At 35.3% G+C, this 26,141-nt stretch overlaps 2 protein-coding genes across 2 annotated transcripts in view; one reads left to right on the top strand and one right to left on the bottom strand.

Moving 5' to 3' along the window:
- The window catches only part of LOC106618861 (uncharacterized), a 323,886-nt gene that overhangs the window by 27,385 nt on the left and 270,360 nt on the right, over window positions 1-26,141 (top strand). Inside the window, exon 2 of the mRNA XM_014236756.3 lies at window positions 17,742-17,777. The gene's annotated coding sequence lies outside the window, so the exon portion shown is untranslated. The remainder of the gene's footprint in view (window positions 1-17,741; window positions 17,778-26,141) is intronic.
- Window positions 8,391-11,938, bottom strand: LOC106617619 (dynein axonemal intermediate chain 4). The gene is made up of 6 exons (XM_014234945.3): window positions 11,784-11,938; window positions 11,636-11,731; window positions 11,327-11,554; window positions 9,600-11,005; window positions 8,883-9,095; window positions 8,391-8,821 (listed from the first exon to the last, which is right to left on the bottom strand). The coding sequence occupies exons 1-6, from the start codon at window positions 11,817-11,819 to the stop codon at window positions 8,605-8,607; spliced, it is 2,196 nt and encodes a 731-aa protein (XP_014090420.3). The 5' UTR covers window positions 11,820-11,938; the 3' UTR covers window positions 8,391-8,604.

The following is a 26,141-nucleotide window of genomic DNA, read 5'->3' as shown; positions in this document are numbered from 1 at the left end:
CATCGACCGGAACGAATGGTAGTCAAAAAGCGGTCTGGTCTATAAGGCGGGTGAGTCACAGCCACTGTTTCTCAAAAAGGTTTTAGCCGTCTTGTAGCATGAGGCCGATTATAGACTTGATGGAAAATTACTGACACGGGTCGCGGGACATATTCGCAAATTCTGGTGGTTTTCCGGCAATGGTTCACTACAATTTAATGAGTTGTTGTCCGTTAGCGTTACCCCTTAATGGTTTCCCCCAGTTTCAGAAGTACATAATATAGTACGCCTTCTGATCCCACCAATTACAGAGCATTATCTTAGCCACGTGTATATTCGGGTTCCCTGTTGAATCGGCTGATTGACCAGGTCTTAAAGTTTTGGCTAAGACAGTTAAAGCTTGCTGATGACACTGGGATATATTATCAAACTTTTCAGACTTACGAGATATTCAAAAAATAATAAACTCTTACTGCATAAGAAACTTTATGAGGTTTAAGGAACATAAACGTAAGGAAGAAATTGAAAATAAGATTGACATAAAATTTGTTATAACATAAACGAGTTTGATTTACGGTAATATTGCTTAGTGGTAGAAAGTATGTTATGCAATTGCGGCAAAACAGTTTAAAATACTGTGGCAACGTTTACAACAAGTACTCACGCTTGAGACCTGGTTAAACCGAAAACTTCTCTCCAAAGTAAAATATAAAAGTAATATTTGCTGTTAGGTGGGTCCAAAAGTATATTTATGATGACACAATAGAAACGACCATGTGCTTAACCCAGGGAACAACATGAAATCAGAATTCTTTGCATTTTCTTGCTAGTAGCATTATAATAGTAAGAGATAGGGGGCTCTATGAATAACTTTTTGATTAAAGAGAAATGGAAATTATTATATATTGTTACCAATTTTGCTAAATTTTCATATACTACAAATATTAATCACCCTGATTGAATTATTCTAAGTGATTAAAAGCTGTTTGAATATTTCCTGAGGTTTTTGTGAAAGCTCGTGTGTTTTTCTGGCTTGAATAGGCTTAGATTTATTCGGCAACGTTCTTTGAAAATTTATAAGCTCAATTTGAACGCCATTAACCAGCATATTAAACTCTCGTTTTTGTGTCAGAAAATGTACTATCAACTTTGTCTGCAAAACGTCTTGAGAAATTCTACAAACATACACCATAATGTGTATGCCAACTTATTTGCACACATACACAGTCTCCCACCATTTCCATCTGCTAAGTTCTACTTGTTATTTATACACCCATTCAACTGAAAATCTCGTTGCTTTAGCGATTTCCGCTCGAACTCATAGTCAAGCCAAATGAATGGCTTTCCATTGGCTTAAATAGTAGCTGCTTTCTTGCGAAGAATGCGAATAAATGAAATGAAGATGCTCCTTTGGGGCTTCGTATAGCGGTTATTTATTCGATTTCAAATACCTTCTAGTGCAAATATTTACTCATTCCGCTGTAGCAGGTGCCAGCAAGAGACATAAGTTGGTGGGCGGGTTTGTATACACATTAGTATATGTATGTATGTAGGCATGTATGTGTTTAAGTGAGTACAGCTCCGTAAGTGCGTCGCATTACACTCCATTTGTGTATTGTATTTATTTGCCATTGTATTTATTGCATATGCGTCTAACAATGCTTCAGTTTAGGTGCATTATGCGGTTTACATAGCTACAAAATAAATAAGTCTAACTAACCGAGTCGGTTACATTTGGTTGGAAAATGTTAAGTATACGCAGTGGTGGGCACTTTTCTATTGGATTCTATCCATTGTTACATTTGTGGACTCTGCATGCCTGCTTGATTAAAATGTATTCATGAGTGTTGCTTTTACTTTATAATAAATATAATATATGTGTATGAATGTAGCGTGCATTAAATATATTCATTTTAATTTTCTTTTACTGCATTGAATAGCCGTGTATATTTCTATTTCAGAGTGTATGCAAATCGAATTTGTGGCTTGTATGTCATAACCGCAAAAGTCGTATGCATTGTAAAATCTAGTTTGGCAAAGTTAAAGGTTTAGAAGTGGTTATGTAATCTTAATTAGAAATTATTGTAAGCAAATTGATTGAAATAATTTTAATTATTTGTAGAATTTTATTTTTAAAAAATATTTATTTTAATCAAAAGTAGCCACTAAAGAGCTTTAGTTTGAGCATAAAATAATCTTCATTCAATTCAAACAAATTTTAATTAATAAACCAAGCTAAAGAGTAAATACGGACCAAAGTATATTTAAACAGTTTTTTGCTCTAATGACATTGACGCCCAATTAACTTGTGTAACTTGTATTTTCTTAAGAAATTGCGGTTACTTAACATAAATTAATTAGTTTTTGAATAATACAATTAAATATGTTTTCCTTTTTAACACAGGTTTTAATTTTATTTCAAATTAAAGTTTCAAAATGACTCCTTTCTATGGTTTGGCTATGGTTTACACCAAATACAAGATCTCAAACGATAAAGACTTCAAAAATATTTTGTATATTACGTGTTATAATTCACAAAAAATACTTTGATGATTATTAGAGTTTATGTAAACTGCTTAACTATTTTGGCAAACTAACAGCGACTCAATTTCCAGACTTAAATTACATTGATTAAACTTAGCATTTAAATAAAATTAAAAGAATGTCTGAAATAAGTAACGATCATTGAACAACTCGCTTCTCCGTGTGTTAATTTACCAAAATGTATTTTTAAATATTTTAACTCGATATATTAAAACTACTCAATCCCATTATAGATTTAATTAAGTATAGTTAAGCCTTTAGAAATAATGTATGACTCCTGCATATACTTAATCAAGTCAATTAGCTTAATTCAGTTAAATTACTCTAGTTAAACTAATCAACTAGCAGCCATTCCTTATATTATCTTTAATAAGCTAAACTAGCTGATACAGTTAAGCTGTAAATTGGCTTTCGACAATTTACCTTAACAATTATGGTCAATTAAACTATTTTTTAACTGTATTCAAGAAACTTTGTGTTAAAATAAGTAAAACACGTTAACCTCGGTTGCACCGAAATCCTACACAAATACAAAATATTCCATACAAGAGATTTTTAAAAGGTCACTTTGTATGGCAACTACATAGGTATATGCGATAGTGTTTCGATATGAACAATTTCGTTCTCTTTTTCACACAAGAAATTAAGTTTGATTAATCAGTGTGCTTTATGCTATAGTGGTCAGATATCGGTGGTTCTGACAAATGAGCAGTTTCTTGTAGAGAAAAGGACGCCTTAATCTTAGTTAGGTTTAAGAGCATTTTTCCCAAAAGTAGTGTTGTCTTATTTTTAAGTGCATCTCTAAACGTTTCGCTCTGCTTGGACAAGAGCTATTTTGGAAAACTGTTTTTTCGATTTTTCACAGTCTTCATTGGCTTGAAATTGAAAAAAAAATCCATGGGAGACTAGTTTAGTATTGAACCGATTTTACCTATTTTTGGCATTAATACATATTATTTACAGAAAAAGTTATTATGTTTTTCATTTTTGATTTATAGACGTAACATTATCAGAAAGGCTTCTCTGCAGATTCCAATTATATATAATATCTCATACATTGAAAGATAATTTCGGTAAACAGTAATTTACTTGTATGAACACTTGGGTATATGACGGCCTGAACAGTTATGGCTCGATTTTGACAATGTTTAGACTTGAAATGGCATATCTTGAAGGCACTCTTTTTGCAAAGTTTTATTTCCATATATTTGTTAGTGCTTCATTTGTATACTGGAAAGTCAAAAAATCAGATCAATTTTTAAACTGTAACATAGGCATGTCAGTATAATGAACGCATTGTCCGATTTTGCATTGGCTGCGATTAAGCTCAACTTTGCCATTCTACTTGTAAAATTTAAAGTCTCTGTATGGTTTATTTAATGAGTTTATTTAAGTTTTTGGGAAGAAGGCGGGGATAGCAACTAAGAAGATTAGTCTTGAGTAAATTTGGTTATTAAAACAATAGTGATTTAGGAAAATTTAGATTTATACGAAAATCTTTTTCTCTTCGCCTTATCTATAAGACGCATATGTTTACAAAATACGTTTGTCTTATAAAATTTATGAAACAAAATTTTAAAAAAGTCGGCGATCCTACTCAAAAAACATTATCAGCTCTTAGTCCGCTGAATCCCTCTCAGCTTGAGAACTTTTGTATGTATACATTTTTACCTTATACGTTATATATTTTGATTTCCAATTTTTAAACAGGTGGCAACCATATGAAAATTTTCGGATTTCTTTTTTAAATAGTTATTATAATAGTAATGAAGTAAACTGTTCATTTAAATATAATATTATACAAACGTTACTCATATATAGAATTTTGCTTAATATACTGAAATACTGTTCATCTCTTGTTACTCCATTTAGTTTTTGTATTTGTACTTACAATGGCAATAAAGTTGCGTATGCTTATTGCTTTTTTTCAATTACCCTACGAAGATTATCCAACTTTATATCCACAGATCCATGAGCACATACTTACGTATTTTTTCATTTATAAATTAAATATATTATTTGCCATTTATTTATACAATGTTATTGGCCCGTAGTTGTTTTATGCTCAAATAAACTCATTAAGAGTGACCAATAGGCCGAATAAATATGTATGCCTATAAGCAAACACATGCGCAACAACTACATATTAACAGTCAGTTTAACGGGCATAGATCTACATATAAGTATATGTATATAAATACGTATGGCTGTGGCAAACTTAATTTTCATAAAAGAGGAAAATCCATTATGGGTTAATGAAAATCGTCATGAGCAGAGAAGAACTTGCCATATTGAAAGTGAAATGCTTTAATTGCAATTTAAATGCGCATTTCCAGACTAGTGCACTTAAAAGTATGCAACAAATAAACACATGCGGTAAATAGTTTGAAAGAATGCCCTGCAGGAAATGTTTAACGCAGCAGAGAAGACTTCTTGTTTAACCGTTTGTGAGATGTTATAAACTGAGTTGAGCGCTTTAAAGACTTTCTATAAATTATATTGTTCATTATAATGCGAATGTTCAAATATTTGAAAATATTCTTGGAAAATGTAAAGTTGACATTGGGGAATAGTTTCAGCGATATTACTGAATTTTTTGGAATTGTTTAACTTAACGTAATCGCCTCCCAAAACTTTGAAGGCGTTTTTCTCGAAGCGTTAATTTCAGAGATTTTTTTCGAAGAGTGCGGGACAAATCGACTTCACATTTTCGCAGGACCCTCTAAGAAATAACGATTGAACGAAGTTTTGATAATAGTTTAGACCTTTTGAACCACTCCGAACTGTAAATTTTTTCACAAAATAACACTTATTTTTGGAGTCGCCATTTTGACAAAAATTTAAATTTTTATTAGTCCTTAGATCCTTACCTGTATTCATCGATTTTAATAATATGATTTGTTGTTTTTTGGATTTGAGATAAGTTTAAGCACAAAAATCTGCTTCATCGCCTTACCGGAGATCGCATACGGCATCAGTGTAATCCAAAATTTCTCAAGGTGAATCACCGATTAATAAATACATCAATGTAATTTTGTAAATGTACAATAGTTTTATTTAATTATAAAATAGAATGACTCTTCAAATATATTTTGCGAAAAACTCGTTTTTTCCGACTTGCAAGTGGATATAACCTCTTAATATTTATTTATTTATTACCAATACTTACTTTTTTATAATTATTACAGCTATAATAAAATGCTATTCTTTTAAATTTCGTTATTTCTTTAGGTTTTCGGAGATTTCAAAAGCTACAGTATGCTCAAATTTCTTACAGGGTGCGATTGTGCTACCATACCCACATATAATTCTGTGTGCTTAAAAACATATGATCACATTTGAATTCGACCAACGAGTCTTTCGCAAACAGTTTTTATTTCCATTTATGTATTTAAGTACAAAGCCATAGGCACACAGATAAATGCATACATATATAATATGCATATATTGTTGCAGACAATATTTACCTATGAATATCAATACTTATTGTCTCTTTAAGCACGGTCAAATACTTGTATATATAAGCAGCATGAAAATCCAATTGAAACAGTGTTTATACCATATACAATTTAATTAACTTGGCTTTTAGTTAACATTTCAAGAACATTAATTTTCCTTTGTCATTAATTCTAATTTGTTTAATCAACAAAAATTATAGATATTTGACTTATTCATTTCTTGCTAAAATAATGCAGAACTTTCATCCACCCGTTCTCTACGAGCTAGACCTTTTCTACTTATCGGAGACGAGGAATACATTATAAATTGTTGGGGTATTATTATATTATATATGTATATACATTAGAATGAATTAATTTACGGGGATTTTCACTGTCATTGTTAAGTATATGGCCGATTCCGACAAATAATCAATAGAATATCCAAATGCACCTATGTATTAAATTTTATTCTGATATAGATTAGTCAAAGTTGTTCAGAATGATTCGTAGAACACTACGCGATTTTATAGAAAAATACTCGACCCGTTCTACTATACATATACATTTTACCTAAAAATTACTTTCTAGATTAAAAACAAAAAAAAAATATTTCCAAAGTTGCCACCTTTTTGAAATAAATATAAACAAAAACACAAGCAAATATATGCTAATTTAAAGAAAATTCCTACAGATTTGCCAGCTTTATGAAAGTTTATATACACTTCAATTGGAAAATAGAAAGTGTTTGAGATATGCGGCATATACATACATACATACTTAAATAAAGTTACCATCTTCTTGAAAATTACAAATTAGGGACCCAATATATATTTGACATCAATTAATACCATATGGATATCAAAAAGAATGCTGTAGATGAAGTTTATTGAAAATGATCATATCGTGTATATCGGTGAAAACTTGGACTGGAGCTATCTTAGGAATAAAGCTTTAGTGTATCAATATATACGTTAACTTAATTTTGCTAAGATATCTCGGAGATTGACCGATATATTTTAACTTAATTTTGCTAAGATACCTCAGAGATTGACCGATATATTTAAATGGTATAAAGTCAACCAAATGTTGGATGATCTTTATATTAGGTGTATGCGAGCTAGGATAAGTATTGACCCCATTTTATCCCTTTAAGGCACAAGGACACATATATATAAGAAATCTCACATATTGACCGGTATATGCGGCATAGTCAACCGGTAATTCGAAAATCTTTTTATTTGCTTTATGGAAGCTAAGGAAGGTATTGACCCAATTCAATCAATTTTTGGCTCAAAGGCACACTGCTATCGATAAAAAAATCACTCTCTCCTGAATTTGAAAAATATTTCTCAGACTTTGGTCGACATTTTCGGTGAAAAATCAGCTATAGGTATTGAGATCCACATAATCGGCACCAGGCATCGTCTGATTTTGGCAATATTTTACCCCAAAATCTGTTCACTGTTTATGCAAAGTTGTAAACTAATATCTTTATTGGTGCTTGATTTTTATACTAGTATAAGTGAAAGCTCTTCCGTACCATCACGAGTGTAAAATTAAATGTCTCTGTTGCTTTTGTTTATTGAGTTTTCGCAGTTTTAGTAGTTTTCAACATAGCCGTTATATTTGGAGTGGGCGTGATTACTATCCGATTTCACCCATTTTCCCACCGACTGAATAGGCACCGAAAGCATTCTTTCTCAGCAAGTTTGGTTGATATAATTTTAGAGGTTTGTGAGATATGTATATAAAATCGATTACGAGATGAGAACATACCCACTTATATAAAATTACGGTTTTGTTTCTTAATTTTCGGCTTTGTTATAGTATTAAAGCTTTTTTCTTAATAACATTTTTTGGGCGTGGCAATACTCTAATTACGTCTGCAATACCGACCTCTTCATTGCGCCAAGGCACATATCTACAGGGTTTCATCACGAAATCTCAATTTTTACTCGGATTTAAAGAAAAATACCAAACTAATGGTAGTTCGTTTAAAATGTTTTGAGAATAAGTTTTCACCTCTTTCAACAGCTGAAATGCGGTAAAGTAGGGCTGTAATCTAACTTGGTCGAAATAATTTCTCATCAGAAGTAAAACTCACGATGGTATATTGACAAAAGGGGAAATTACCTCAATTAGATGGCTCTTATCTATTTACTATATTGTCGTTTGAATTTTGAATGATTTTTTTTCAAGAATGGGCTCCTAATATGGCAACTGCACATATTCTTACTCTAGGCAGTAACTGCGTTTGAATATTTTTTCTCTTCAGAATATCACTATCTTGAATTTGCCTATTCGAAGCACAAAGGGAAACCAAATCCTTCAAACTTAAAACGTCTGAAACCTTTCCAAGTCAATACTTGCTTTGTGAAATTAAGAAAAGATTATTAATCTTTCTAGGTATCAGTAATAACACAGCACTTACATACTTACATGACTATCTTTATTATGCTATTCATTATTACTCAGATAATACAGCAATTTCGAATGTTTGTACATTTCTAACAATAATTATCGCTACCATTTACATTAGCACTATCCGTATCGACCTTACTCATTCTACACTCAGTTAATTTACAGTTACTTTACCATTTAAATACACTGCCGAAAAATTTTAATTGAATTTGATATTTGCTCATTTTTCTTCCCTAAAACCTTTCCCTGGATATCCGAAAAAGCCGACATTATTCAGCTCGATTATTAGATCTGCAGACGTTGAAATTGCATTGAACAGAGACCGACGCAACTGTTCGTATTGAAAGTGTGGCTGGAATGGCATTTTTATCAACGAACAAATATGGACGTCGCCTTGTTCATTACCTACTGCCAAACTGCGACCACATAGACTATGCCTAGAACAAATATGAATTCAAAAAATTTATTTGATGTAGAATAATTGAGAAATAGGCTTACTCAAACATCGTATTGAAGGATTTGCTTAGTTTTGTGCGTGAAACTGGTGTCAATATATTGCGATGGATATCCCAAACATCCAGTGAGGCTCGATTGGTGGCAATAATGACGGTTGAGTGTGATCGGCTCCATTGAGCCGAATAAATCGGCTTCATTTTATATTTCAACGTAATTAGGGGTTTTAAGATTCCATCCATCCAGATTCGTATGCACCTAAGGTTTAGAGGTGCTTCATTTAAAATTTACACTTTTTTCTGTCTTGTTTGCCCCACACCTTTGAGCTCAACCTAAACGTTATTGGAATTGCTTTGAGCCGGTGTTTTAGGTCAAGTAATGCATCATGTACATCTGACTATTTCTAAAATAAGTTTATAGACTGTCGTTTGCCAATTAGCCTGGTACACAGTTCGGATTTAAATCAGAACTCAACTGATATGTAGTTTAGGCTACGAGAAAAAGGGACCTTTGGAGTTCCAACGTACTCATTCGGCACGTAGATTCCGAGAGTATCAAAAAGAGAGAAGAGATTCACTCAAGAAGACGTCATGTAACAGACTACAACTGATAATCTCCGTCGTAGACTGCACTTTGAAATTCTTTAATAGCAGTCCCGTCTAGTATGAATATCGCGGGAGTCTGTTTTCAAGTTATCGACTCACCCAAGTGATTAATATTCTTCAAAGATCCTAAGAGTCAGTAACTTTGAGAAACACTTACCAATCATTACCACAAGTTAGGAACAGCTTCGGCGACCACGGAGAAAAATCCATGCAATTAACTGACCCCTCATGGGTCTGCCAAATATCCAAGTATGTATGCGTCGTATTGGTCGAGCACTTGTACACACAACCTTCATCGGTGAGCATAAAGTAAATATCTCTTAATTGCGGATGCAATGTGATATTTAGTCCCAGCGGACGTCTGTTCGCAAAGAGTTCAACGGTATTCGGAGTTTGTTTGATCTGCAAACCCTCAGGTTGTCCATCAACTCGATACAACACCATCTGTTTGAAGCCCAACAGATATGGACTATGTATAATGTAATACTTCCAAACAGAACCGTTAGATGAAAGCGCCAATATCGGATCAATGTCATACTTGTCCTGTGGCTGTTTGATCCACTTCAATGCAATTACCGGATCGCCATTTAGTGATGTGCTGCGTTGTGAAACCGCAATGGGTGGATCATTGGGTCTGGTTATGTTTCGCACCTCAACTGTACCATCCATCATGCCGATGGCTAGTAGAAATGGTAAAAATGGGGAGAATTCCACCGATGTCACCGGTATGTTATAGCGATAACTGAGTTCGGGATTCTCTGGATTTTTAATGCTCCAAATGCATACATCGCCCGTGGATACGGTTATTAAGGCCGAATACGAGAAGAGACCATAGGCCACAGCTATAATATCACCATTGCCATAGCAAAAACTAATATCCGAGACAGCCTTACGGTTTATACCCGACACATGGTGGGCGCCAAACTTAGGCGCATGCAATGTGAATATCACCTCGGGTTTGTAACGGTACTCCGCGACATTATCCGATTTACTAGGTTGAAGAAAATTACGAAAACTTAGCTGACTCTTCTGGTACACATTCCCCGCTAATATGCGCTCCATAATCATGGTGGCAAATTTAAAGCGTGAGTTCTCCTTTAGCTGAGCTAGCTCCGCATTATACTGTATATCGTTCATTTTGCTCACACTCTGGCTTTTCTTGCGACCCGCTTCGTCCTTATCGTGTTTGAGCAACCCTTTATACGTATCGTACATCTCATAAAAGGACACATATGTGCCCTTTTCCTCTGGTTCGCGATAATTGGTATTTACATAACGGGTCTTCATTACCGCATCTATAGTTTGGGTCTCAGCTTCACTACGCCTACGTACATTGCCACGCCCGATGGTCAAATAATCATAAATTTTATTATCCTCTTCGACAAGATCTCCCAGTATTGTACCTTTCGGTACGGTGAAACTTTCAGATTCATACAGTAAAAATATGGGGCTTTTCCGTAACACAATTTTTATGAAGGGATATTTATGTTCACTTCGTTGTGCATAGAATACAGGTTCCTCCTCCTGTTCGTTGCTCGTGAGGACGTTTTGTAAACTACCGACCTGAATAAAAAAAATAACTATGTTTATAAATAAATGCATATAGGGTGTTCCATAAGGGTTTGTTAATTCGCTCATTTCGGTAGAGAGCTCTTTCTCATTGGAAATATTGGCAGATAATACCGGAAGTTATAGTTTCAGTGCGGCTATCGGCTATCGGCCTAAAGTCTTCCCAATGAGATATCGGTGACGACCGAAGTTTTCAAGCATTTTCAGCACCAGTTCATACATCATTAAAACTAATTTTCTTAGTTATGTTCTTTTTTGAAACTAAACCACTATATGAACCAACCTGTATAAATAAATTACCGCATTATTACGTACATTATTTATAACGTCATCTAAGGACAAGCGTAGACCACCCAACTTAATTTTCTGCGTGCTGGAATGGCTCGCCACACTTTGTCGGCTCATCAAACTCCCGCGTGTTGATGAATCCGTTGGACACAAATCAGTCTTTAACGTTTCATTTAATATTTTATATTTGCGCTCTTTAGCATTGTCCACTTTCAATAGTTTAGGTGTTACGTCAACGAGTTCATCGTTGTGCACCTATAATTGCGAAAGGCCAGTGAGGAAACTTATCTCTTACAGCTACTGTTACAGGTATATGTACATATGTATGTGACTAACCTTAAGAGTCTGTCGCACGCTAATCATCTCGTCAATTTCAGTATCGTAAAGTTGCCTGTAGGGCATACGTGTGATTCGTGCGCTTACCTTAGTCATCTGTAAGACATCGTTTAAAGTTCGAGAACTGTTTGTGTATGTAAGAGCAAACCTTGGTTCGTTTGGGGTCATCGACAATAGCTGCCATTTTTAATTAATCTTCCAAAATATTCGCAATTATTATTTACTAAATGCTCCAAAAAATAAATGTATACTTCTATTTAAATATATATCTTGTAAAACAAACAAAAAAAAAATATATATATATATTATATTTATTTCAAGTCCCCTGAAAAAAATATACACGCGACACGAAAAAACAAAAACTGAATGAAGAAAGTTGTCAATCACTTTTCAAATTCAATTCTTGTTCCAATTTACATGTGGCATACAAAGCACTTATAGTGTGTGTCACATCGAAAAAAAAAACAATTTTTGTAAGAATAAATTATGAAAAGTGGAGACTTTTAGAGCGTATTGCGTCTTTAATCGCTACATAGCGCCTACCCTCTGCACGAGTAACGAAATCTGGCGAGTTAAGTGACCGAGCGTTGACTGTTGTTTGATTTCGCTAGTAAGAATCTCTAATGCGAGTTTGGTGCTTATTCTGACCCTCTCTATAAGCGTCGCCTCGGCATCTAATCTAGTACTCTCAAATTTTGTACGAAGATAATTTCTGAGGGTAATTCTTCACTGGCTATATCCTGAAACGATGACGGGATGACGTAATTTTGATAGCTCATGGTGACTAGGTTTATTTACGTATGTTTGAGTATTCTTTGGACGGTCTGAGAACCAATTTCGGAATAAGCAGCCCGTATTTAATGGATCTAGCTTTGTTTTTTACACGGTAATGAGTGCAGAACTGGACGGCTACAACTCTCGTGCGAACGAAGTTCAAAACTTTCGCTACGACTGTTGGCTCCTGAAGTTTGTGAACTGACTTGTTTAACCCAAAGTATGTTAGATAGATGTTGGCTCTATTATAGCTTTAGTTCCAAATGGATTACTTCGTCTCTCGCGTAATTTTACTTGATTGGCAAAGGTGTGCGACTCTGCTTGAAGCTTTGGTAGCCAGATCTGTTCTCTTCTTATACTCTGAACAGGGCATATAAAGTTTGCCAGACTCCTATGGAGACTATACAAAGTATATATATAGAGGATCAGATCGAGATATCGACCTGAAATTTTTCACGTATTTTTCTCACCAAAACCTGCTCATTTTTTGGGAAAGCCGATATCAGCAAGCTATACCATATATATAGCTGCCAAAAAAACTAATCTATCAAACTCAAGTCCTGGTATGGCAAACACTTTTATTTGACAAGGTATCTTCACGAAATTTCGCATAGATTATATTTTAAGGTATCGCCATAATTTCGGCAGAAATTGTTCAGATCGGACAACTGTGGCATATGTAAACTGAACGATAAAAATCAAGATATAAATCTTTGCATACCCTTTTATGCTATAAAAAATACACCTGTAAAGAAGTTTGTTATAGCTTTTTCTGCTAAATAAAAGTTTAAACTATAAATCCCCGGTGCTTTCGAGAAGGAAAAAAAATACTTTCGGAGGGGTCAAATGTATGGCGAATGATAAGTGTCGTGACTGTTTGACAATACTTCGTGTAAAATTTTAATTTTTAGTTCGACTGAAGTATTTACCCAAGACCCAAAATGCAAAATGTGTACTCGTTTAAATCGGAGTCTTTAACTATCATTAAATAATATGTATATGTATCTCGTTAATTACCAAAAAATATAGAAATATTTATTAGTTATTACTTTTCTCTTTTTAGAAAAACCTTTCGCTAGATTATTTACAAAATTTAACGATGACAGACGGAAAGTTTGTAAAATCTACTCATGAAGTTCAAAATCCACCATAGCAGCTGGCAGTCTGGCAACAATTTGGTGATTGATGAGGCACGAACTAATCAGTAATGGACAAAAATCGAGAATCAGTTACAAAAAATAAACTGAAAAGTGCTGCACTTTAAGTACCGAAAGTATTTGCCGAGAATGCGGAACTAACGACGGAAGTCGGCATTATGAGGAAAAACGGAGTACTCATGCATACATACGAACACATATGAATACATATGAGCACTTACGGTACTTTGTTCGATGTTGCGACTTCGAGCGGTGGCAACTGTGGCAAGTGCTTACGCCAATGACGCTTACATTTCAAGAAAATGCACCACAAAGAAGCATTGCACACTTTTGTAGTAAGCAACTCAGCCACTTTTCTAGTTTTATTATTTTATTTTCAATTACGCTGATGTGGCGCTTTTTGTTGCATTTCTCTCCATTACTACTCTGACGGCAGCTGCCGTCTTGGCTATTATCGGCTTCCTTAACGACCGATTTTGTAGGGGCGTGTAGCGAAATGCGAGAGATGAGCGGGTTCAGTGGGGAAACGGAGGGAAATTTGTAACAACTTCCTCATTTTTGACACGAACCATTTCAAGTGGCAGACTTTAGCTAGTTTTCGATTACTTACATGCGGTTTTCGCATTTTCCTTATGAATTCCTAGGTATATGTGGAATATATAGTTATATTATCATATACCATATATATGCTTATGTAAGTGCTTATGTAATGGTTAAGTGCTGAATGCAAGCTGCGCCAATCACTCATCTGGCTATGGCATGCCGATGGCCTCTGATGGCTAGCCATTCTTAGCCTTTGTTACTTACATATAGATGGAAGCCCACACACATGCATACTTACAAATGGAAACACACGCGCATATGCATTCCAACACATTTATACATATATATATTTATATATATATATATACTTATGTATACTTTGAAATGCTTCAGCAGCGCATTCAACATTTCCGCAATAGATAATCATGACCTGTGGCAAGCAACCAGCAACCGCTGGCTTGTCAAGTGGCAAGACAACATCCAGTTGGTTGGGTTAACTGTAAATGGATTACGTGTGTGTAAGAGTGTACTACAGCTCCAGCTGTCATTATTACAGCGCTTCTCAAACAGCTGCTTGTTTGAGCGGTCGTTCATTCGCCATCTGCCGTCGACTCCTCCTCGTGCTTTAGCTGCATTCTTGTTTGCATTATACGTCTTCTCTCTTCTTAGCATTACTTGGCGCAGTTTAATTTTGTTTTATTTCTTTAACGTCCGGTTTTATTACTTTCTTGTACTCATCTTCTCGATTCATACGTCACAGTCTCGACTTTCAAGCTGCCGCATCGTGAAGGCATATGTTTAGATCCTGAAACATTTACTATTTTATAATACATACTTATAAATGATATAATATTATAGACGAACCTTGAGTAGGCAACTGACTCAATCTTGGATAATTTGAAAAATTTTTTCGGATTTTACAACATTGCTTTATAAAAAAACCCATGCCGAATTTCTAGAAGATATCTCGTCAAACGAAAAAGCTTTCCATACATGTACTATATTCCGATCGTTCTGTTTGTATGGCAGCTATATGCTAAAGTGGTTCGATATTGGTGGTTTCGACTAATGAGCAGGGCTGGGTGAGAAGAGGACAGGTGCAAAATTGCAGATCGGTACTTCAAACTCTAAGGGACCATTGATCATTTATATTTCTACTCTTTAGGGTCTCTGATGTTTCCATTTGGGCGTTACAATCATCGTGGCAAACTTAATATACCCTGTTAAGAATTTAATTAATAACAAGCTTCTAATATTGCGAAATTAATCAACTGTTATAAAATTTTGATTTTATCAGTTATAATCATTCGAAAGACTAGACTTGCCTTTACGTGTTTTCTTTTCGGCTGGCTAATTCTGCTATGAGCCCAAACATGTTGATATGTTGTGGCAAAGAAATATAGGTACAAACAGTATAAGAACGATCGCATCTCACGCTTGAGGCAAAATCAATCAATTTATTGGGCATTTATTTACGACTTATTTCTAGATAAACTTTCGTCCGTCACTTTATCTATGTACTTGTATAAACTAACTCATATTGATAGTAAGTAAAGACTAGGACTTGTCTTTTAGTCTGCAACTAGAAATGATAAATAGCAATGAATTATAAGGAAATAATATAGTCGCCGTTTGAAATGTCTCAAAGAAAAAATTTCAAAGCAAACGTAAAGAAATAAATGCGCAGTTATGACAAGACAATCCTCACAAGCAGCAACAAGCTATGTAGTGGAATATGTGACTAAGGAAAGGCAACAAAATACTTAATTGAGTTGAAGACTTAACACGGCTAATCCATACGCGTACAGACGTTTCGAGAAGCACACAAAGGAGGAAGCAAAATGATAAAGTATGTTGCAGACACTTACAAGTGGCGCAACGGATGAAGTAGGAGAGACAAAACAAGCGTGTGTGAACATACATATGTGGGGAGCGTAGAGCAGGCCATATGGACAAGTACACGTAAGTGTCAGCAGAAGTATGCTCCTCAACTTAAGCTTCTTTAAGTTGTCTCACAAAATGAAAGCGCATTCCTGTTGGGCGCTAAATAAACAGCTCCACTTCATACACACTTTCTTCCGCCGCAGTATTGCACTCAAGCGAAACGTTATGTACGTAAGCTAACCCGAACATGCCATTAACAAAGGTGGATGGGGAGGGCGGTGATTATGTGAGCCTACAGATTGCAACACAACTTGAGTCCATTAAAAGAGTCAAAGACTTTTGTTAGCCAGTTAGGTACGCTAGCAGTAAATAGAGCCGTCTGTGCAGCGGAGGTTGGCAGTGAAGGTATGAGCGCGCCCGACATCACTCGGCCTCGGTGCAAGGTTTTCTTTGAGAGGTAGATTATTGTAGACAAATCTTGGATATGTATACATATATAGAATACACTGGCGGCCATAAAAAATACCATTATATCCTTATAATGGCATATACTCTTAAGTATTTTTGTGATATTTAAATGATCAGGGGCGACGTAGAAAAAATACCCTATAAAATATATATAAATGGTCAGCGTGACATGCTGAGCCGATTTAGCCATATCCGTCTATCTGTTCGTGTCTCCATCTAGATATACGCGATCTTGTCCCTCAGTTTGTGAGATATCGATCTATAATTTTCCAGTTGCCCTTTTTCCGCAAGAAACTGCTAATTTGTCGGAACCGCCGATATCGGACCACTATGACATATAGCTGCAATGCAAACCAAACGATCAAAACATAACAGTCTTTATATAGAAAACATTTGACAAGATATCTTCACGGAATGTGGCAAGGATTATTATTCGAGGCAACGGTACAATATCCGAAGAAATTTTCGAGATTAGACCACTTTAACATATAGCTGTCTTAGAAACTGACCGTATAAGGCAAGTTCTTGTATGGTAACTCTTTTCCAAATGCTTAAATTCAAAATTTAAAAAAAAAAAATTGTAATCTCGCTGTGTTGCAAAATTTCCTTCGATTTCATGTATTTTGAAGAAAGTTTTATTTAAAAAAGTTGCAACTTCATATATTTATATTTTTGCAAAAACCTTTTCTACAAGCTGCATTAGGTCTACCGCGTGAGGGTTAATCTTTTTTTTTCTTTTTTTATATATATTTATTGTATATATTATGTGGCAACCCTTTGTAATTCGTAATACTAAATTTTGAAACTATATAATAATATAAACGTGAAACCAATTTTTTTCATTTTACAGCTCTATTTATATGTCCGTCACTGTATGTTCAACAAAGCGGTGAATTCAATATTTACAAAACATTAGCATAAGTTACATATTATTATCTATTTCTCAAAGCGACTCCATCATAAATATATATACTCATCAAAGTTTGCTTACTTAACATTAACTCACAACAACAAATAACTCGAAGCAGCCATCTGCCACACTTCCTGCGTCGCGGCGCGCTCTTACGCTAAACGTCAATTTTGTTGCCTTTGAAAAGACGCGTCAAAATAAAGCGCTCATTGATTTCCGACATTTTGCATTTGACGTCTATACCCAATAATCGTTACACATACATACTTATACACATAACCAATTAACATGAATCATATACATTTATATGTCTATTTACTTCCACATAATGTAAGCATTTTATGAACTTTACGAAATTCTATACTTTCAGCGGAAGCGCAACGGATATGCGAAACAACTTCTTTTGGTATGTATGAGCGCTTTTACATAATAAAATGTTTGTTGTGCATTTCAGCATCGCCATTGTTGTGCTAATTTCGTATTTTGAGTGATGTAAAAGGAAATATGATATGATATGATCACTCATTTCAATAATGTGAAATAAATGTGGGGAATATACCCAGTAGAGGGTGCGATATGCATCTGAGAATTCTGGCACTTGTTCATTTTTCAACAAAACAGTGGGAATTGTTGTTGTTTTTGAGTATTCAACTTTATCTAAGTCGATGATGTTTGTCTCAAGAATATACAGTGTGATATGACAGAACTCCTTCGAAGAGAAAAAAGTATTGAATGGATAGGTTTAAATGGGCGCGTGGAGATATTGACAAGGAAGAGTGTGTGCATCAATTGGTATGTTCTCGAAGGTAGGCACCCTTAAATAATGTCGAAGTCGTTAAATATGATGCAAAATAGAAGCTATAACTACCTCACTGAACAAGTAATGGCTATTCTTTTACATCGTTCTTGTAGGTATGGATCATTATTTAATGCGTTCTACTTAAGCTTGGTGACGAAAGATATTGACAAAATAATTTGAATTGACCGAATAGCGAATATGTGTTAGATATTTTAGATTATTCCAAAAATCTGGTAAATTTTCTTCGTCAATCAAAGTTCATACTAAATTTGACAGGTTAACTTTTAAAACCAGATGAGAAACCAGAAGTGCGCTCTACACTTCTATTTAAATATCTTAAGATATTTTTGACTTGGCAAACAAGTTCGCTGACATATAATTTTTCGATTTCTCCATATTTACGGTAACATCAACCAAAAATGGAGTCAAGCTTCAAACTAATAACGGTCTAATCAAAAGAAACTCATTATTTTTCCATTAGATGGCTGTAGTAATCTGTATCTAACGTTGTACAAGTTCTCATCGATCCACTTTAAAAGCGGATGGTTACTGGTTTTGAAAAATGGGTCACTTATGACAGCATCAAGCACAAACGTACGTGGTTGAATCGCGTTCAGAAAGGTTTTGATGTATGTTTGGTGGGGTTAACAGGGAATCCTCTACTATGAGACGGGCAGACCTAACATTTTATGGCCTAGTCTATGAGTCTATATCTTTCCTCTTAAAATACGTCTCTGAATGGTTCGACGAATAAATTATGTTCCAAATTCAATATTAGGTACAACTGAGAATTACACACTAGCTTCTACTGGGTGAATCCGATTTTATTTAGCTAAATATCTATACTTTTACATCTATTTATAATCTATTCGTACATATCTACAACCAATTTACATAACAATACTTTTGTGAAGTTATGCACTGCCATAGTTATTCCTTTGATGTTGCAACCGCTCTGACAGGAAGCTATTGGGAATTCAATTTTGTACACAACAAACATGAAATTGCCGCTCTCGTGAACAGCATAACAACAATTTTGCCAGGTAATATACTTTTTTTTTGAGTCATAGGTATATGGATAGATATATGTTTCCCAAATATATAGGTTTATGTGTATGTACATATATGTATGTTTATATATCCTGTCGCTACAGCAAACGTCTCAAATTGTACTATACCTTCTACACTTGAAATCACTTGATTTTTCAATTTTTATTATATTGGATATAATTCAATATAAAGGCGATGAAGTGCCATTGTTCAAGTGTTCAGAGTATGCCATACGAAAGCTGAAGGTAAACCCAGTAATTTTGCAAAAGGTCCGTAGGTCATTTCAGTCTTTTAGACCCTAAGTCCATAAGTATAAAATGGTACTTTTTAAACCCCATTTTACGACATTCCTTAAATCCCCTGCCCGTCACTGCCAGCGAGCACAAATCCAATATTGCCATTCTATTATCAAAGCGAGTTTTGCCGTTCAGTTATCGAATGCATATCTCTCTGAATCTAACTTCAAAGCAGTACATGCTACCTTAATTCAGCTTGGAAATCCTATGATGGTCTGGTAGCCGGTAGCTAAAGTTATTGGAAAGTTCCTAAAAGAAGCTCCCACGAACTCATTGCGTTTTTAACAGCAACGAGTAGAGACTTGATATCCTTGACAATAACATGTGAGCTCTTGCCGGTTTTCGAGATGAACTAGTCAAAAAGCTTTCGGAATGTGGCCTAATCTAACAGAGTTCGAGTAGATGGGGGACAATCAGCGGCACGATACCTTTACCCTCCGCTGAAGTTGTGCAGAAGGCTTTTTCACGAAACTCTCTTGGCCGTCTTCATTTCCGACTTGTATATAGTAAGTACTACTTTAAACAGGGTCCAGTTACAAATAGAGCTGCTAATGCGGGTTTTGTTGAACAGTATTTTAAAGATCTGATGTTCGATAGTTCTAAGGTCCTTCAAATTGTAGATAGTAGCTCCTATTTTGCTCTAAAAGTACTTATCGAGCTATTCTCGTCTGTATATATTATCATCGCTTTTCTAAAACACGAGTACTTGCCAATTTTTTCTTTGTTTTTCTCAAGTGAGTCCCGCAAGATGTTCCATTCAGCTGAGCGTAAAAACTGTTCGACAGCTCCTCCCTCGGCGCAAAGTGCAATGGATAGGCGTTACCGCGCGACATCACCAACTTACACAAACTCAATAATGCAATGATTCATTTCCGCTTTTTGTTCGGCGTGTCATTGCATTGCTGCCCTCCACTCAGAGTAAACGCTCTTACACAATTCATTGCTGGTTTTTGCAACTGGCAACGCGCGGGTATACATTTCTCTTAGCTTCTTTCGCCCATTTGTAAATAGTTTGGCTGTAGCATTTTTATTTCAGCAAATTTTTTGTGATTTTCCAATTTTTCTTTTTTTTGGGGTTTTTTGTTGGTTTTGTCTTGTACATTTGCTAGACGAAATTCCTGCGATCATTACTTTTGCTGGCTGACAATTTTTCTCCACTTTAGTCACGTTAGTGCGGTGGCTGATAAATTTCTCGAACGTAAATTCGTTTATTTGCTCCCCAGCGATCGTTGGCCGCCAACAAAACCAACGAACTGACGATTTTTTATGGTTTACCAAGGTGCTTTTTGTTGTTTTTGTTTTTTTTTTTTGCAGCCGCCCAGCTACATGCGAATGAGTGAGCACACGTTGCCACATTTTTTGGGTTTTGCTTTTTTACTTTCAATATTTCTTCGCTTGTTCGACTGCTTTCGCTGATGTTCGGCGACAGTGCTAATGTCCAGCGGGACACACCTTCTTCCAATGTATGGCTTGTACTGCTTGAATGGTTCGTTGGTTTTACGCTGGACAGCCATCGGACAAGTTTCCGATTTCGCGTTACGTGGCGAGGTGGCTAGGGGTTTGCATTAGTCACAAGCGGCAAGCCGCAGGCCACAAACCGCCTACCAACAAAACGTTTGTCCACGTCTTTATCCACTGCAAAGATACATTTTCTTCAAAATACTTGTAGTTGTAGTTGTAGTCGCGCGCTAATGGCGTTAAATGTTCGGTCCGACTTGCCGTGTGGAGCAAGCCTTTGCACTTGCAACATATGCATAAGTATCTAAGTATGTAAGTATGCATGGTCTCGGTGTGTAGCAATTTTTTTCGATTGAACTTCGACAGCTGTTCGCTAACGGTTAATGTGTAGTTGCACAAAAGGCTGAGTAGTTGTGCGCTTCACAGTAATTTACAACTCGTTGTACTGAGTGCTAGCATTTTGTTGGCAATGGCATCTATGAAAGCGTTGGCATTGCAATTTTTTAAAGAGCTAAACGTTCACTCCAGCCGACTTCCTTTCACAGAGTAAGCAAGTTAAGCAACTTTGCTCACTACTTTGCCGCTTGTTAGGCGTTAGTTCTGCTGGTTCTTTGGCCTCCTGTATATGTGGTACACCCACTCGACAAGCTCTTTGGTGTCATTCTTTAATGTCTGCTTTTGATAACCGCGCATGGATATGTGCATTCCGCACATTTTCAGACAAATATACTTGTATATAATATAAGTATGTATGAGCGTTTAAGTTTTGCTAAATACAACCCTGCTTGCATGTTCAATACTTGCATATAGGAGTATAACTGGTTTTACCCATTTTCTACTCCCACATCAAGCTTGTCGGATAGTGGTAGAATAGTTCACTTTGACAAATCTCGATTCATTAGAGGATGGAGAAAATAAAAAAGGAAAAAAAAACAAGAAAATATGGTAACTTCGGTTGCACCGAAGCTATAATACTCTTCACAACTACAAAAGGTTCCACAAAAGAACTTGATTTTGTTCGATCGGTATCGCATCTGAATAATTTCTGTGGTAAATGTAGAGTTTCTTTGGAGAATAATCTATGTTAAATTTTGTGAGGATATCTTCTCATATGAAAAATTTTTCCATACAATAACTAAAGTTTGATCGATTAGTTTTGGCAGCTATATCATATGGTGTGTAAGTACGATCCGATAGCCTGTTCCGACAAATGAGCAGCTTCTTGGGGAGAAAACGGCGTGTCAAAAATTTCAAAAGCTGAGGGACTAGTTCACGTATACACAGACCGACGGACATAGCTTAATCAACTCAGATTGTCATACTCGTTTCGTCGATGTAACAAAGATTATTTAGTCTTCAGAAATTTTCGCTTGTCAAAAGACAAGAATGTGATCTCTCTATCCACAGTCAAGCACGAAATCTATATCAGTTAGCGTATATAAAGATCATTAAATAAGTTTACTATAATGTAGTGGTAGAAGTTTTATGTAAATTTAAGTAACTATCGTTAGTTCTTTAAAAGAATAATTCTTTTGATGTTTCATACATTGTATATGTAACCTATTTTCTCTGTAGATAAGAAGAATGGTACAGCTTTCATAGCAATCCACATATACACCGATAGTTTAGACTGTAACTTAGGTGGATCAGGCTGCTTCTGTGGAAACGCCTAAAAAGAAAGAAAAAAAAAGGAAAATATACTTTTAAGCACGATGTTTCATATCTAGAAATAAAGTATAAGGAAAAACGCCAAGTGAATATCCGGTGTTATAGGTTCCTAGTCGAATAATACAAATAAATATCGAATCAAATAATCTGCTGACATCTGCTGAAATATCACAGACCACAGATTTCCATCAAATATTGTCTAAGCAATTTTCTATCACCAACAATACAGGGAGGGCTACAAAATTATTTCACAGTAACGGTGAGTGATCGAAAGGTTAAAAAGTGTTCACGGAAAAGGCACTTAATAGTATGGTAGGGGACAGTTAAGGTACAATGTCGTGAATTCGTCCGAATGGTTGTTGAATGTTTAGCTTTCAACCATTTGAGGTGAAATAACCTTGCAGGGTATATAATTTTCGAATCTAAAGCATTTAAACTGCTAAATTGTTTGTTCCTTTTTAGGGAAAATTGTAATAAAATTAACGATTTTGACAGTTGGATGTACCTTCAAGTTTCGGATAGATCCCTAATGTAAGGAATATGTCTTTGATTTAACGTTATTTCAGAGTCGTGACCGCTAATTAAAGAATTTCACGGCAGTATTTTTAGTATCGAAAACAAATATATGTACATATCTTTATAGTGAGAAGGTTTTTTTTTACTTTTTCTTATTTGACAATTTCTTGTCGTTGCGTGTTTCCATATAACGGAAAAACTAGTTTGTGACGTCATAAAAAAATTAAAGAACAAAAATTTCTAAAAGAAAAACTAAGATTCTGAAATAATTTAAATATCTCAAAAACTATTATCTACGAATTTAATTCGTTTCACTTTAAATGAGCTGCTCGTAAATGCTTCATGACAAACAATCGCTGCTTAAGGCTGCTTTGCAGAATTTGAACGAATACTATAGCGCTTAATTGCACAAACATTATGTATTGTCTTAAAAAGATTTTAGATTTGGTATTAAAAAGTGACATGTATATAATATTTTACATTAATCGCAGGAGGTTTTAAAAATATTGTTTTCTTTAATTCCTTAAAGCCATCCTTACCACCTTTTGAAGCAATTCGTCAGCCTAAGAAGTTCGCTTAGAGAAGTGAATAAGCTCAGATCGACTGAAGCAGCTCTAAATCTATTTTTGGAGTTTTATGGCATTTAAATGCATTAAACTTTGTTTAAATCGAATATTAACAGAGTTCTGCAAATAGACTACATAAAGTGGAAGCCAAGAGTCAGCAACCTCAAAATATCTATAAATAAGTGAGGAAGGGTTAAGTTCAGGTGCAAGCGATCATTTTATACTCTTGCAACTTGCAAGAATCAAAGCCCGGCAAATTCTTTCAGGTGCTGAGAAGCTTTGTATTAAAAAATTTGGTGAAAGAAATGTTGTGAAAAAATCGTAAATAAATTGCAATCAAATTTGGTATCTGCTTGACCTATATTGAAGGCCATAAACTTAGAATCAGTTTTATTGTTATATTTTAGATCGCGTAACTAAAAATAATTAATAAAAACACTGCAAATAAGATGTATGCGATATTAAATCGACAAAAATAGCTTAATTCAAAATATATTGAGTTCATGTGGAAAACGTGAACCAGAGAATCGGAATTCATTGTATAAGGGATATGAGGTTTAAAACAAGGTATATATTATAAATCAACGCCAAACCCCATAATTTTTAAGAAAACTTGTCCATTTAGTTTCATCAAAATATCACTTTTTGACCAACTTGAACGGTTTAAGGTCAGGTGGAAAGCGGAAGTCATTATATCGAATATATTGGCGGCATTGAACGACATATTTGACATAAAACTTGTTAGAAAGACGAAAATCATTATATGCAGTATATAAGTGTTGAGGATAGTATTTACCCGATTTTATCTATTTTTGCCAATACCAAATACTACTAACATGCCACAGACTTATAAAAATTCCATGGTTTCATTCAAATATCACACATACCATCACCAACTATATGGACTAGAAAGCCGGATGTTCGAAAATCCTGATATTAGTTATAAGGGGGTTTGGTCAAGTTTTCATTATATTTTATACATTTTAGACACAAATTTGAGGTATACTGTGACAAAAATACGCTCTCTCACTTTCATTGAAATAGCTCACTTATTGGCCGATATACGCGTTATAAAGTCACCCGGAAGTTGAACAATCTTAATATTAGGTGTATTTGGGGCCAAGGGAAGTATTAATCCGATTCAACCCATTTTCGACACACAGGCATACTATTGTCAGAAAAGGATCCTCTCTGAATTTGAATTACATATCTCACCCATTGATCTCGGACAGACGGACCGACGGACGGACGAACAGACAGACACCCGGAGTTCAACTCGTCTCTTCATCCTGCTTATTGATATATATATAACTCCATATCTATCTCGATTAGTTTTAGGTGATACAAACAACTGTTAGGCGAACAAATTTATTATACTCTGTGGCAACATGTTGCAAGAGTATAAAACTATCTCGCATATGAGTATAATATTAAAGCCTTCTCGCACTGGTGATATTTTTGCTGCCAAAGAAGTGGCACAGTAAGGTCATATTTTACGTTGACTTGTCATTGCATACGAAAAGTTCGCATATAAAAAAGCAATGTTGTCACAGTCAAAAGTTCCGTTATTCAGTACATAATATAAATATACATACCCACGTGACATACTCCCGAGCACCACAGCAAACTCAGTCACATCGACCGGTTCTGCATTTGAGCGGCACATTGTGGCCTCGGTCATACATCCATATGGTTGGTATATGGTAGAGGGCGTGCAGTAGTCGCCTTTGTGTTCAGCGCACACACATGTGCGCTCTGCAATGCTTTATTTATTTAGATTTTTTCTGCTATGCTTTTACTCTAGCTTCCACATTGTCTTCCACATCCGCTTTACTTGTGATTTTTCTGCCAGTATAGGCACGCGCACACAGTGTGCCGAAGTGTGTGTGTGGCGAAGTTTGTATGGTCACTGTGTTCGCCTTTTTGCTGCCACTGATGTGCTTGTGCCATTGACAGCTGCTTTTAGGCGGCTTTTTCTGTTGCTGCCATAACTACCACTACATCTACAACAACAACAACTACTAACCAGGTCCACAAGTCCCTTATAATTTTCTATTTTGTCTGGTGGTATTAGAGCGCAGTGTATTTTAGTTGCTCTGACCACTGTGGGTCAACACTTTGTGGGCGTGTCACTCAACCGCAGGCATTCCTTCTTTGCCCCCTGCACGCACACATACACATCTATATATGGAGATACATTTGTGTTTGTGTGCATATTATATTATATTTCAGCTTTATATTCTAGTAGGTGTTAACACATTCAATTTATTTATGAACACAATGCTGGGATATTCACATGTGATATCTTTCTTTGTCTGTATTTTGCCCCGAACCTCGAATGAGCTTCCCTAAAAAAAAGTTGACAAATTGGTGACTTGTTAATGTATTTACTTTGCGGCAAAGTTTGACAACTCAAT

This window comes from Bactrocera oleae, chromosome 5 (assembly GCF_042242935.1).
Source record: "Bactrocera oleae isolate idBacOlea1 chromosome 5, idBacOlea1, whole genome shotgun sequence".
NCBI classification, from domain to species: domain Eukaryota; kingdom Metazoa; phylum Arthropoda; class Insecta; order Diptera; family Tephritidae; genus Bactrocera; species Bactrocera oleae.
The sequence above is the reverse complement of the archived record's forward strand: the minus strand, read 5'-3'. Positions and strand labels throughout refer to the sequence as shown.

Coding starts and splice junctions, on each gene's coding strand:
- LOC106617619 (XM_014234945.3), bottom strand. CDS start 11,819: ATGGCAGCTATTGTCGATGACCCCAAACGAACCAAG. Junction 11,732..11,783: donor ATGACCCCAAACGAACCAAG/GTTTGCTCTTAC, acceptor GATGTCTTACAG/ATGACTAAGGTAAGCGCACG. Junction 11,555..11,635: donor GCGTGCGACAGACTCTTAAG/GTTAGTCACATA, acceptor TCGCAATTATAG/GTGCACAACGATGAACTCGT.